The sequence below is a fragment of the Diabrotica undecimpunctata genome, chromosome 10 (genome assembly GCF_040954645.1).
Source record: "Diabrotica undecimpunctata isolate CICGRU chromosome 10, icDiaUnde3, whole genome shotgun sequence".
NCBI classification, from domain to species: Eukaryota; Metazoa; Arthropoda; class Insecta; order Coleoptera; family Chrysomelidae; genus Diabrotica; species Diabrotica undecimpunctata.
This window is the reverse complement of record NC_092812.1, coordinates 56,177,356-56,192,852: the sequence shown is the minus strand read 5'-3', so window position 1 is coordinate 56,192,852 and position 15,497 is coordinate 56,177,356. Positions and strand designations below refer to the sequence as shown.

General features: G+C 32.4%; 1 protein-coding gene across 4 annotated transcripts in view; it reads left to right on the top strand.

The window, feature by feature from the left end:
- LOC140452118 (protein rolling stone-like) overlaps positions 1–13,522 on the top strand; it is a 62,644-nt gene extending 49,122 nt beyond the window's left edge. For all 4 annotated transcript variants that reach the window (XM_072546192.1, XM_072546189.1, XM_072546190.1 and 1 more), the window contains exons 2-5: positions 1,202–1,315; positions 5,372–5,711; positions 7,889–8,072; positions 11,625–13,522. In XM_072546192.1, the coding sequence (XP_072402293.1) occupies positions 1,229–1,315; positions 5,372–5,711; positions 7,889–8,072; positions 11,625–11,862 (849 nt within the window). In that variant the 5' untranslated portion in view covers positions 1,202–1,228 and the 3' untranslated portion in view covers positions 11,863–13,522. The remainder of the gene's footprint in view (positions 1–1,201; positions 1,316–5,371; positions 5,712–7,888; positions 8,073–11,624) is intronic.
- Positions 13,523–15,497: the final 1,975 nt, after the last annotated feature.

Here is a 15,497-nt window from a genome sequence, read left to right as displayed (position 1 = left end):
TCAAAAGATGCGTCTAATCTTTATGATAAGAAATGTTCTTCCCGTTTTCTTGTCTGACATTAAATAATAACTGATTGGCAAACGTGCAAACGCTTTCTGCTTTTTAATTTATACTGGTTTTAAGTCCCGGCAGAAAAAATCCACGAAAGTTTCAAATCTGTACAGAATATTACACCCCAACAAGTTTTGACTTCTAAACAAAGTCTAACGATTTACGGATACTGCAAAATAGGCATTCGAGTATTATATTGTATAAAAAATGAATAGCTGGTTAAAATAAATATTTCTTATTTGATAAAAATATTCGGTTTGGCGCCCTTTTGGGGTGCCGCACGTGCCGGTTACGGTGCCCTGTTTTTACTGTGATACACTAGTCACTAGACTAGACTAATACATATTATAAATATCCGTGTTTTTAAGATATGTGTAACTCTTTTCTTTCGATTTGATTACTTCTCGTCAGGATTTCTTTATTTTAATTCAATCTAATTTAAGTATATATAGAGAAAAAACTTTTCATTTCAACTAATCCAGATTTCCTATACCAATATCCAATATTTTTATGATTTATTACTTGCATGCTTTTTATTCTTTTAATACTTTCTTTTATTACAATATTAATATAGAGGTCGTTTATTTACGCTGTAGTTGTACAAAATGCTGCGCTGAATTTTAAAATTATGTATAAAATTATTTTAAATACACATTATGTAAAATAATTCATAATAATGTAAAATAATTTATTATTTATAAACAAAATGCAATATTTACCAATCCCATTAATTTTTTTAATTCATATATTATCAATTTTCTATACCGTATTTATGATTTAACCTTCTGTGTAAAGTTAAGTAAAAATTGGCATGAAAAAACACAGATTGAGTTACATATCTAGCCTTAAAAGCTAATGAAGTCAATTAAAGCCGGTATATTTTTACATTTAAGCAATCGATGTCTAGCCACCAAATTTGATACAAGGAGATTTGATGTTACACAATTGGCTTCTAACGAAACGAACACACCGATGCAATGTCAAGAGTTGCAAAAAAATAACTGATACCTTGTGTGTATTCTCGTAATGAATAATGAGAATACTAAAAATAATTATTTTTAACGATTTGTATAGCGAGTGTCGTATCTGAAAAAATTTTAAGCTATATATATCGCCCAAACTATGCAACTTAAATATTTTTTTTTTCAGATATCTGTCCACTTACTGTGTTAAAATATGTTAACACCATTTTGGAGGGACCATTTTGCACTCAAAAACTTTTATTTACTTCATGATGATCCAAATGTATTTCTTACAAGCCAAGTAAGTGTTTGATTGATATTTTTTCTTTTCATTCCTCAATAATTAAAGTGGATAGTACTGAATTTTTAAATTATAGCCGCTCGTACTTGGAATAAAGGAAAATACTGTTATAATCACTAAATTAATTTTCTGTTTCAGTACACTACCGCCAAATTACTCATTAAAAGTATTTCTTTTTTATAAAAAATATTAAGTTTAGTTGTAAGTTTTAAGTTGAGTTTGAGAAGGTTGAAATAAAATTGCGCCGGTTTTTCTTTTTGTTTATGTTGACGGAAAATTTACCTCTTATTACTGCTGCGTCATAACGTTCATATCGGTAGTGTTAAAACATATTAAGATATAGTTAATGGCGCGGTTATCGTACCTATGCCATGGTGATCTCAAAAATACTAGGTATCTACTATGTTCTGACCTGAATATACAAACAATTCATTGGAAACCTTCAAAATGTTGTATTGTTGAGTTAAATACTCTAAATTAAGTTTTAAAAAATACGTAGGGGAGAAAAGTACATAATGAGACATGGAAAACTATAAGACAATGTAATAATTTTTAAAATTTTCCACCAAGATTCAATTCTGCAACAACATTATTACAGAAATGTCATTTTACAGCGCCAGTCAAAATACCATCATTTCATCCGCGACCTCGTAAAAGTTACAGTGATAAACTGTTTAAGGTAAGAAGTTACTTTTTATATAGTTTTCTTGACTGTTATCGAAACTTATTGTTGATTTATGTCAATTTGCAAGTGCATGCGTGAAATACCACTGTTAAGTTAGTCTAACCTCCAATAATCGAGTCTCAAAACTAAAACTTAAATATGATTATTTTCATTTGTTTACAACAATACTACTTGGTACACAATGAGACCCTGGGCGATAGTACCAAATGAGACTGTCCCATTGTGTACTGCCAAAGTTTGTACCAGGTGTGTATGTTATAATAATATGTTGTATAGGTAGAATAAAAGTTTATTATGTTTGTTACAGACATTTCAAAAATATGTCGCAAAAAACCTAATCCAGATAATGATCGATAGGAAGCCAATTATGATGTACGACGTGTGTTTTCAGAGGAACAGGAATTTTTTTTGTGTCATTATATTCAAGCACAAAAGGTAGCATATGATACGGCTATTAAAAACGATATTACAGTTTCAACGAATTGGATCAAGGATAAAATAGATGGATTCCAATGGTTTCGTTCATTTTTAAATAAACGAGGGAACCTCAGTATACGTCAACCAGAGGGTTGCAGTTTATCAAGATTAACATTATTTAATCCACACAATGTCAACAAGTTCTTCGACAATTTACATGTCGTTTATCCTAGATATCCATTAGATGTGTCTAATATCAGGATATATAATCTTGATGAGACTAGTACAAAAACAGTGCAGAAACCTAATGAAGTGGCGACGGAAAAAGGTGTAAAACAGCTGAATAGTTGTATGGATGAATAGCGAGCTGTTTGTCGACGTTATGAAACACTTCATCAAGTTTAGCGACAGTTCAATTAAAACCCTTCTTTAATGATCTACGACAATCACGAGAGTCACGTAACATCTCACGTTGTTTAACTGGCAAAGAATAATGGTGGATAACAAACTGCAACCCCTTCCAAATCATGAAATTCAATTCCGAAATGAAGGGCAATGACTTATTTTATACACCCAATGTACAAGATGCACCGGAGGAAGTTAGGTTTAAGGGAAAAGTGAAATTTTCTGATTAAATTTTGGTATGGTGTGCCATCTCAAGCTCCCAATGCTGACAATTACGTTAACAGGTGTGTTACAAAGCTTGTACAATTTATAAATACTCATCACCCCAATGTTGAAATCATATTTTGACCCGACCTACCGACATGCCATTACGCCAGGAGAACGACAGATTAGTTAACTGCTCAAAATATAAATTTTATTTTCAAATATCCATTCCATATTCCAAAAAACTTAATTTACAATTAAAAAAATACATATTTATTTTTTCCGAAAACTTTAAGGACATCATTCTCATCGAAAACACCTGAAAATCAAGTAGTATCCCTATCAAGGACACCTGAAAAACCGATAATGTCTCAAAACTCAACAGTCAATAGTATCATCTACGAATTCTAGTTCGTTTATCTCTCCTCACGAGTTTAAAGGATTTCCAAAAGGAGAAAAGAGAAAAGGTGTGAAGACAAGGAAAACTAAAAAAACTTAACTAATACACCTAACTTGGATCAGTTAAAACTACAGGCAGTAACCAAAAAAATTACGCCATAGAATAATAAACGAATTAAGGTAAAAAGAGAAATCAAACGATTTCTATCTAGCGAAACCGAATTCAGAGCAGTGGCTATACCGTTCTGAGGAGACCTAAAGAGGTAGAAATACGTATAAGCGGCTGTCGCTGCCCTGTATCAAAACAAAAATCTAATACCGTCATTATGAATTAAGGTAAATTTAAATCAGGTAAGCAGCTCAGCACGAAAACAGAAAAAAATAAACGACGTGATACCACTTTATCTGAGGAGAGTGAAGAACTATCCAATTATGATGATTGTTCTGGTGATCAATGTGAAAATTTACAGTTGGTAGACGATTACGGCATTGATGCTAGTACAGAAATTTCTTTTTGTCTCATTATGTACTATCCTCCACCTAATCAAACTATTTAGCCAAGAAGTTTAGTTTGTCGCGGACAGGGATGTTGTTTACGTAGATTGTTATCGAGGTTCAAGGTACAATTCCGACACTGACTGCTGGCGGCCGACGGCATTAGCAGTCATATTGATTCAGCAGTTGCCGTCGTATTCATTCCGAAGTCAGCAGCAGGTACTTCAGTTACGTGACGACATAAAACCGTTGAGGTTGGGTATAACATAAAAAAATATGAATTACGAAATGCTGCAAGTTTTACTGCAAGAAGAAGAAGATGATGACAATTTATTATTGTATCATTGCTTTAAGAGAAATTCTACACAACCATTGTACTTGACTAGACAGGAGGAAGGCTCTTATGAAATATTTTTCAAAAGATTTTATTCACTTTTTGGGCGATATCATTCCAAACCTTTTCTTTGAGATATGAATTTTTATAATTCGCATTTTTGCAGTAGAATAAATAGGAATATTTAGAAACTAGATCAATAAAATAATCACTTTCTTCATTTGTCAATACTTCCATGTCATCCAACTTCACGACGGCACTAGTGGCAGTACTGTGCTCAAGTGTGTCGTCGGGCGACACAGCAACTGATGTTCTGCCGGACAGCAGTTGCAGTCAGATGATAGAATCGTCAACGAGGCGACAACGTCTCTGCAGTTGCTGTCTGCAGTCGTTGTCGGAATCGTCCCTTTACAGGCCGTGTCTCTCTGACGTTACGTCTGTATTTTTGATAGGCAGTGTCGAATACCATGCGAGAGCTGAAATAAACGTGACCTACCAGTAAGAGACAAAATCTGTAGGAGGGAACGAAAATCAGTATTTTTACATACCTATATGTACGTAAAAAAATTCGAGATATTTCAGGCAAAAAGTCGAAAAAAGTAGGTTATTTATCTAGGCGTCTAGATTTATCTAAATGCAGCTTAAGCGTGTTTGTTACAGTATCATCCCCAATAAATTCTTATTTTTCAATGATACGTAAATGCCTGCTGTAGTTTTTTCGGTTCTTGATGAGCCTCATCACGGTTTGGCTTACTAAGTTTTTCTTTATCTTCGATAGTACTTATCCAGTTCCATAGTTTACACCCTGCACTGCTCACTTTACAGAAGTAGTGATCAAGATAGCATGAAGAGCTCCTCCACCAGGACGAGATCTCAACTTTTATTAGAAGTATGCCGCAAAAATTAATATTGGAACACACGTTATAAAATTACAAATAAACTCTTGTCATTGTTTAGTTTCTTTGGATAGAAATTTTTTGTAGTCGATATAATCTCACCTTACAAAATTATAGATCAGGATCAAACAAGAAGAGTTCCTCTATCACGACATGTTTTCACTGCTCTCGGATGAATAATTTTGTCTAGAATCTATTTTAATTATTTTTTTTTGTTTCAGTGGCAGAGAAATAAGACTGAACCTAATATCAAGTACCTTATATATCGCACAATTGTAATGTTAGTATTTTTTATTACGTGGATAATTTCAATAATAGAAGGCAGCGGTAGCGGCAAATATCCGATTTATTTGACCAACTGGGGATACACGGGATGTACAATTCAAGCTCTTATAGGATTTTTGATGCTTCTTACGGCAGTGCTGGCATCTAAATACAAAAGTATGCACAGTACAAAAGAAAAAACCCTAAAACTTTATCCTGTTTACTGGTTATTAAACACTGTAACGACACCTACTGCCTTTGCGATTACCACTATCTACTGGTCTGTTATATATAATCGTAAGTATTATCAAATATGACCTAATATACAATTCATTCAAATTCTTTCAACATTAACATTCATATGTTTGTAGCAATGTAATCTTTAATGATGGCAAAGTAATTACCCAAAACAAGTAAAAACCTCATGTTTATAATATTAAGATGCAACATTTATGTTTATGCACTGCTATTATCACTTGCGTGAACATACATGTCACTCGGAGCTGAGGTTCTACAAAAATTGTTGCGTTATTTATATTGTCCATACGAGTCATTTTTTTGTGTAGTGTCTGATTGCATTGTTGCTTATATGTTCTTTTATTAGTTACATAATCTCTTTGGTAATTGTTGATAATAGTGCAGTGATTTTGTTTCTCTTTATAATTATATTATAATATAATATTATAATATAGTATCTCTTTATTTGACTAATTCTGGTACTTAATTTATTCTGAGGTTTGATGATGGTCTTGGAAACATTTCCTACTATTAAGTAGGAGAGTTGTAAAACTCTTGGAATGCAGCGCGACCTAAACCGTAGCCTATATCATATCCCCACCCGCAGCTTGGGAGTTTAGGAAGCTTCTTGATAAAAGCTCCGGAAGGCCATCGTGACCAATACTCAAGATTCCAGTCTACAGGAAGAGTGGGCCAGCGGTGTCTAGTAAGGATATTAGGAAATTGTCCTGTTCATTCCCTCCCATGTCCGACTATCTTGGCATCCAGATTATATTGATGTTTTTGAGTTAGAGCTCTTAAGTCCAAAACTAGCTTGAAACTAACTTTAAATGCTTAGAAGTAATAGAAACCATAGAAATTAAAAAAAGGTCAAATTGTCTCAATAAAAAAAATGACGGCATCCGGTTACCTTTGACATGACGATCTCTTATAAAGAAAATATCGCCCGCTCGACCCTCCAATCAAAATCCCGCCGTCATAAATGTTCGCGCCAACTCCCGGGCTAACTGAACCGTCCTCTGTTCCCAGTAGCAGTAATGCATTGGTTAGTGATCAGTGTAGTAGTGACTGGGGGCTCGGGAGACTAACACCTCTAAAGCCCTGAAGAAGACATTAAAGAGGATGTCGAGAGCTCGATGTAATGTAAAAGTAAAATAAAATGTAATGGCATGTCTCGCAAAACAGGAAAACAAAAAACCAAATAGTATATTACATTACATTTTACTTTTATTATTCACTTGTATTAACCTTTTCCGTTTGTTTTAAGCGTTTTAACGTTTGGCATTTCTTTTCTCAGGTAGCTGTAGTTTTCTCCGTGGTTATTGTTAGTTGTTGTCCTGGAAACCATCAGGGTCTTATAACTCTAATGCCACAAATTGGTTGCATTGCTCTTGTAGTGATCCTTTCTCAAGTTAACATACTCCTTTTCAAACTTGGCTGCACCGTACTGAAGACGATTAATAGTCAGAAATACGTATATACGGTTGCCTTCCATTGATATACTATTTTGTTTTTTGTTTTCTGTTTTGCGAGACATGCCATTATATTTTACTTTTATTATTCACTCGCACTCGGGTGTGTTTGTGATGAGAACCTTTTTGGTTTTGCTGTTGTTTCTTCGTTTACTATTTCGTAATGGCAATTTATTGTAATGATTGTATTTCTATTATTAAGAAAATAAATTTATTATTATATATACCACGTGACCTATTTAAATTGAAAACTTAAAAAAAGGACTACGCCCCTGAGTATCTCCAAATAACTATGAAAAAATTATATAAAAATATACTTACAACGAATAACATCTGAAAATTCGGAAACTGACCAAGCCAATGTCACAAATGAACACCCTGTATATAAAACATCTACTTCTGGACAAAAGCTTCCATGGCGATAGTGAGTTTGTAATTATTAAAATATTCTAGCATTGTTAATATATTATTAATTTTATTTTTATGTCAGTTTTGTCATAGCTATTTGAAGACACTCCAAACCCAGTGACGCACTAATCTTAATTTTGTAGTAAACAAATTAATCAAAATTCTCTATTTTCTCCAGTAGTATCTGTAAAAAAAATTTATTCTTTTTCCCGAATTACATTCTTTATTACTTCGCATTTTTAAATAAAATTGGGTAAAATCGGTTAATAACTCCAAGTTCTACAGAGGTGTTTCCAACCTAAATAGGTCACCCTTTATAAATATAAATTTTTAACAATAAAATGTTTTTTGTTTTAGCTAAAAAAGTTACGACTCCCGCTATCAATTATTTCGTTCATGGAAATAACACAGTAATGATGTTTTTAGATTTATGGATTGTAGCACACCCAATTAGACTTTTGCATGTAATTTATACTGTTATTTTGGGCTTTACTTATACAATATTCACATTAATTTATTATTCTGCAGGCGGAACTAATAAGTAAGTCATGTCTTAATTTTTATTAATCTACAGCTAATATTTCTCGTTTTTGATTTACGATTTTAACGTTAGACTTACACCACAGTCACCACACATACAAACTATGGTTAACACTTGATATATATAAGTTGCTGTTATCTTTTAATATTATTTTTTGAAGCGAGCTTCTATACTCGCGTTGCATATTAATTTTCTCTATGGTAAAATGCTGAGGCGATCGTCACGAAATAAGTAAAATTGATATGGCCATTTATGATGGCTTTCCATTAGATAATTTTAATGGGCCATTAGATTTTTTAGATTGCTTACCCTCTGTTTTTAAAATGACTATGCAACCGATAGTATTAAAGTATTGTTTACAAATGTAGCCAAATTAAGATTATCCGTAGCTGAAATGTCATAGGCAATATTGGCCGAAGAACAAATGTATATAAGGCAATATTGGTTGGAGAACAAGGCATTTGTGCTACAATTTATCAAATGCTTTTGAAATATATAGTAAAAGAACTCAGTAAGCAGGTTGCATGCGAAAATAAAAGAAGAAGAGTATGTAGATGACTCAGAAGAGGGGAAAAGTGTATCTACGACATAAAACGAGATAATATGAAGAAAAGCCGTCAAGAATTATTTAAGTCACGTTGTAGAAATCATAAAAAATCATAAAAAATCATAAAAAATCATAAAAAATCATAAAAAATCATAAAAAATCACAGAAAACTGTAGAAAATCATAGAAAATTATAGAAAATCATAGAAAATCATAGAAAATCATAGAAAATCATAGAAAATCATAGAAAATCATAGAAAATCATAGAAAATCATAGAAAATCATAGAAAATCATAGAAAATCATAGAAAATCATAGACAATCATAGAAAATCATAGAACATCATAAGAAAACCATAAAAAATCATAGAAAATCATAGAAAATCATAGAAAATCGTAGCAGATCGTAGAAAATCATAGAAAATCATAGAAAAACATAGATCAACTAAACACCTTAAAGCACCAACTAGAGAAGAATTGGCAAGTGCCAGTCAAAAACTTAAAGCTTAAAAATGCCCTAGGAATTAACTGAATCTATTCTGAAATGTATAACAAATTTGGTGACCAACTTTTGGTAGCAATACATAAACAAATAGTACTTATATGACAGAATGAATTGACACCAGACGAGTGGCTAAAGGGAATAAAATGCTCACTATATAAAAAAGTGATCAATTTCATTGCAAGAACTATAGAGGTATTATACTATATACCTGCATATAAAACATTCGGCAATGTATTTTTTGAGAGTTAAACTCTTTACAAAATTTATTGTTGGGCAGAACCTATGCCAATTCTCTACCAGAAAGTCAACTTTACACCAAGCAAGCAAGCAATTTAATTGAACCTAGCCTGTAAGACTTGTTCACCCTTTAGAATTACGTTCGGATGTAACAATTCATTGGAGCGAGGTGTATTAATTCGAGTGTAAACAGGAATCACTCCAGACTATCCCTTTCTGAAGACTGAAATTTCTTGCTTGGGCCCCAAGCCTCCGCTCTGGGCTGCACCCAGTTCGGAGACTTGGTGTTCAAGGGTTTTTTTGTATTATTAATTTTTTGTTGGCTTGCGCTCATTTTTTGTTAAAATTTTTTTTTATTTTATTTTTAGCCGAAGCCGTTTTTTTATGTTTTTTGTAATTTTTTAGTTCAAATGTACACCAAATACACGCATATTTATATATATATATATATATATATATATATATATATATATATATATATATATATATATATATATATATATATATATATATATATATATATATATATATATATACACTTGAGTGCAAAAAAAATCGACTCAAAATTATTTTGCGAAAGTCTATCCCCTGTTTCAATCTAAAAGGTGTAAATTTAATAATATTTATTGTACTATCCTATATTGTATTATCCTCATTATTGAGTTTGAAAAAAGTTTTGGTTTTTGATAAATAATGCAACACGTAGAGAGGGGGTCAGAATTTGATTCATTGAAATCGACACGCACCGACTTAACGCGTTCGGTTAACATCGTAGGCATCAATTTCCATAGCGATGCACTAAAACATGAGTCAATTAAGTTCGCAACTGCACAACGAATGGATACCACATCTGTCAAAGCAGCTCAAGCAGTAGCATTATTGAGAGAAGACCTGAGCCAGAGAGCCGTGACAAATCGACTAAATTTAAGCCAATCTGCTGTGTCCCGAGTATATCGTCGGTACCAAGATACTGGTGATTATGTCCGCCGACAAGGAGGAGGCCGTAAACGAACAACGACAAAGAGAGATGATCGATTTCTTGTATCTAAATCTCTGAGAAATCGACATTTGACTGGTGCTAATCTCAAAGAAGAGCTTAGAGAGGTCCGAGGTGTGGTTACTAGCGTTTGGACAGTCAGAAGGAGACTTAAAGCAGCCAACCTGACACCAAAAAGGGCAGCTACGAGTCCCAAGCTAACTGCAGCCCAGAAGTAAAGGCGACTAGAATTTGCTCGCAAACATCTGGATTGGGACGACTATCAATGGAGTCAGGTATTATTCTCCGACGAAAGTAGGATCTGCCTACATGGCAACGAAAAGAGGCGTCGAGTCTATAGAAGGCCAGGAGAACGATTTGCTCAATGTTGCATACGAGAAATTGTGTCATATGGAGGCGGTTCTTGTATATTTTGGGCAGGCATTTCCATGGATGGGAAAACCGAGTTGGTTTTCGTGCCTGGTGGAGGACGTGGTGGAGGTTTAACGGCGGATCGTTACATCAGAGATATTTTGGAGGAAATGTGGTTCTATTAGTGGGTTTTATTGGTGATGCCTTTATTTTATTGCATGATAATGCACGATGTCATACCGCACGAGTCACCACCACCCCTCTGACTGAGATCGGTATACCTACAATAAATTGGCCTGCGTTGAGCCCGGACATAAATCCAATAGAGTATGTTTGGGATGAGCTTAAACGAAGGGTTCGAAACAGAAATCATGCACCAAGGAGCATAATGGAATTGAGTGCTGCGCTTAATGATGAATGGGGAGCAATGCCTCAAGAATTTATTAGAAAAGTCATCCGATCCATGCGAAATCGACTGGAAAGTGTAATTAGGAATAGGGGTGGTAATATCAGATATTGAAAAATAAAAAAATTCATTTCATAATTGATGATTTCTCTGTTCATTACTTCTTTCTTGGGATAGTTCCAATGATGAATATTTGAGAAACTCTGTTCGTATAGCATATTGTTTTTATAATGCGTCTTCCAAATAATGAAATAGCGGTTTTTGTAAGTTCAATAATAAAGTTACTGTTTGCACATTACATCTTGTTATTTTCATACTTCTTACATTAAAACAGAAGGTGTAATCTCAAATATCGCTTTTGAGTTTATTGATTTACACTCAAGTGTATATATATATATATATATATATATATATATATATATATCTTATATATATCTTTATATATATATATATATATATATATATATATATATATATATATATATATTCACTGATTGAATTTTTTGTTTCAGAGATGGATTTACGTTTATTTACAAAATAGTAGATTGGACAAAGCCAGGGCCCACTGTAGGCACGTGCTTCGGTGTGATAGTCTTCCTGATTATTCTTCATCTGCTCATGTTCTTATTTTCTTCCTTGCGAAGAAGTCTTCAAGAAAAATATTGCGGAAAAGAAGTCAATGTAACTATGAAGGATTCCAAACAACAGGCTGCGTATGTTAATGAAGCTATGTCAAACGATATAGTTTGATGATATATAATTTGGTGGGGAGCATAGTTAGTTCTGTCGTGCCATATATACAGCTAGATACAGACTTTTTGCACGAATTATTCACTTATTATATCCAATTAGAATACTTTTACTATATGTAAAATAACACAAAGGATATATTCTACTAAGAGTATCAAAACCTATCCATCTATCTTATAAATCTACCGGAATTTATAGACGACATATAAGTTCAAAAACAAAAGTGTATATATATATATATATATATATATATATATATATATATATATATATGTTAATATTTATGTTTGGATAAAGTCTCCTTGTAGAAACTAAAGACTAATACATTGAAATTTACAAACAAAATTTACACCGCCAAAACTTTACCCACAACTTGTATCCTACTTGTATATCCATTACTTCATTGTTGTATTATCCATTGATTCAGGTTGCATGGATTTCAAAAAATATGATTACCCATAAAATCGTGAAGCAAAACCCTTAAAAATCGTGAAAACATATTTTTTGGGGGGGTTTAAAGGTGTTTCGCCCAATTTTTGAATGTTTTAAAAGCCTTATTTAATTTAAAATATATATAAACTATAAAAAAACCTTGATTTAATCTATTTTGAAGTATATAAAATGGAGATAACCCCCCAAAACCCATAAAAAACAGATTTTTGGATTTTTGAAGATGACGCACTATACGTAAAAATGTGAAAAAAATCAGAGATATAATTTTTGATCAAATACACAAAACAAAAAAAAATTGGAGCTGCAGCCACCTCCAAAAAAAGTTTAAAAAAAAAAAACGCATTAGGTTATGTACACTCAACCTAGGGGTTTATAAAAACTAGACAACTCAACTATGAGTGTGGATTTTTTGAAATTTTTAAATTGATTGCATTCGACCTAAACAAATAAAAACTAACTATTAACGTTTTTGGGGGTAGGGGGGGCGCTGAGCCTTATTTTTAATCATATAGAACGTAAAAAAACTGAATTCTAGAGTGAGGGCATGTTGCCAATCCTCACGGGGGGTACCCTTTAGCACTCAACCAGCACAATACCATCAATAGAATGAAACGCATGAAATATGATTGGTAGAAATATCCAAGAATGTCTTAGATGAGACATATTTTTGGATATCTCTGCAAATAACAATTGTTAAAGCATAGCTAAACTAAAATGAAGGTGGAGAGGATACATAGAGATAATGACACTGATGGACAATTAGATTATTGGAATGGCGGTCAGTTGAGGACAAACGATGCGGCGGGCTACCATCAATACGATAGCCTGACGACGCCTGAAAATTGTATGACAATTGGGTATAATATATGGGGTTAGAAACAACAGGGGAAGGTAACGAACATTTCATTTGAGACTGTATTATGGATATTATATAATCTACATATACACAAACATAAATATAATTAATCAAAAAAATTAATATGTATGATACTGTTATATAGTATATAGTATGTACTATTACTTTTTAGTGTTCTTTTAATAACAATTTGGCACAATTCCATAACAAATTTTCGTTAATCCTATTTGTAAACTACTATATTAGTATCTTCAATCATTTAAAATAAGAATTTACTGTGATTCAATTTTTAATTTTATTACTGATAATATTTTTCATATAACTGCACTTGGACGAAATTGTTTTTCAATTTTGTAATAAACTTTTAGATTTATTATATTAGTTTTATTTATATTTTGATAATAATAACAAATACATTAAGGACTGAGGTTGACAAGATAAGATTAGGACTTATAAAACGACATAGAGAAAATAACAATGAGAGAAACACAAATAATACAAAAAACCAAGAACACAACAACTACAAAACCCAACAGTAGAAGAGGTAAAGGAAGTAATAAAAAACTAAAAAATAATAAATGCGCGTAATAAGGTAGACTGAGGACTTATTTAGAAAGAGAATACATTTTTCTAGAATAAAATTACCACACTTACGACCAGTTTCACAATCAGTGGTTAACCCTAGGAGTTAAGTAACCTTTACCCCTGGTTTAACTGACAGATGCCGTTTCACATTCACAGATTCGGTTATGGTCACTTAACATTAGGTTTCGTTTTATTTTTCTTATGTTGGTAGGAAATTATGGGCAATAATCAGATTTTTATGGAATATTGTCAGTAAATATTATGGACATTGACCTGTATAGATGACACATTTGTCACGTTAGATCGAAAACAATATACAAATATTATTCTCATTTTCAAGTTCTGTTCTAGTGTGGTAGTTTGTTCTAAGTAGTGGTTGTTTGTTCTTCCAAGTTAAAATTAAAATTATAAAATGTAGCCCACAAAATGTTCTATCTTTATAGAGATGTATCTTCAATTTGCTCCAAAATATTTTCAACTGTGTTCTTTGAGAATCTAAACCGACAGAAATAATCTTCATGGTCTAGTTCTTCAAAATGATTTGTTCTGTGCCTAATGATTCTTGGTCTGCCAGCTTCCTCGTCACTGCTAAAAGCATTTACATCATATAAATCCATATCTGATTAATTAATAATTTACGTGTCTGTCTACACTCTGTCATTGTCAACAAAACGAAATTCGAAATTAGGTTAGGATATCCAGGGTAACCGCTGGTTATCTCTTCACCGCAAGGTAACTTTACTTTGTGAAACCGGCCGTTAAACTAAATATGTAATTAATTACTATTTAAATGGAAATAAGCCACAATTAAAGGTTAAAATACGTTTATTGACGTTTCAATTTCCACTTCGGAAATCGTTCTCAAAATACAAACATTAGTAAATTAAACAAATTTTGTTTTTTGTTACTTAGTGAAAAATTCTTCTAATAATTTAATTTTATCTGACTCATCTATATTGACAATTCAGACATACATTATACATTTTAAAGTAGACGACTTTAAAATGATATTGCCAATATTGTTGAGTTGCGTTCCTGGGACGACTTTACTTATAAGATAGTTCATTCGATTACATGAAATCAACTTTAACTTGAGAATATCCGTCAGAAAAGATCATAACATGTAATTCGTTTTTAAAAAGACAAATACATGCCATGATGGCAGTAAAATTCTCCTGTTAGTGATTCCATAGTAAATTATGAGGGAAAAACCAGGAAAAAACCTCATAATACTATCCCGACATGGTAAGTATTTGATCGTGCATTTAGTTTACCTTCAATAAACACCAAATTCCGATATTATATGTTTGTTATTTAAAAAAACATAAATGATGTATTCTCTATATGTTACTGACTTACCAATACTGGTATTTTCCTTTTAATAACTTCCTCTTTCAATATGGGTAACCAGATCTTACTACATTCTGCCGAGGAATTCGCGACACAATTGGTCTCATTTAGCATAATTAGAGCCGCTTCTTTGATTTTTCTCTTTTTACCATCTGTTTCTTTTAGGACTATATTTAATTGTGGCTTATTCCCATTTAAATAGTAATTAATTTAAAATGCCACAAGAAACTAGCTTCAGAACAATATTAAGAAATATGTAATTGTTAAAAAAACAGACATCAGTACGAATAATTTTTCCAAGTTATAATTTCTATGCTGCAATTCCCGTTCTGGACCACTTCACGAACGACTTTAACATTACCCCTCTAGAAAGCATTAAAATATCGTTTGT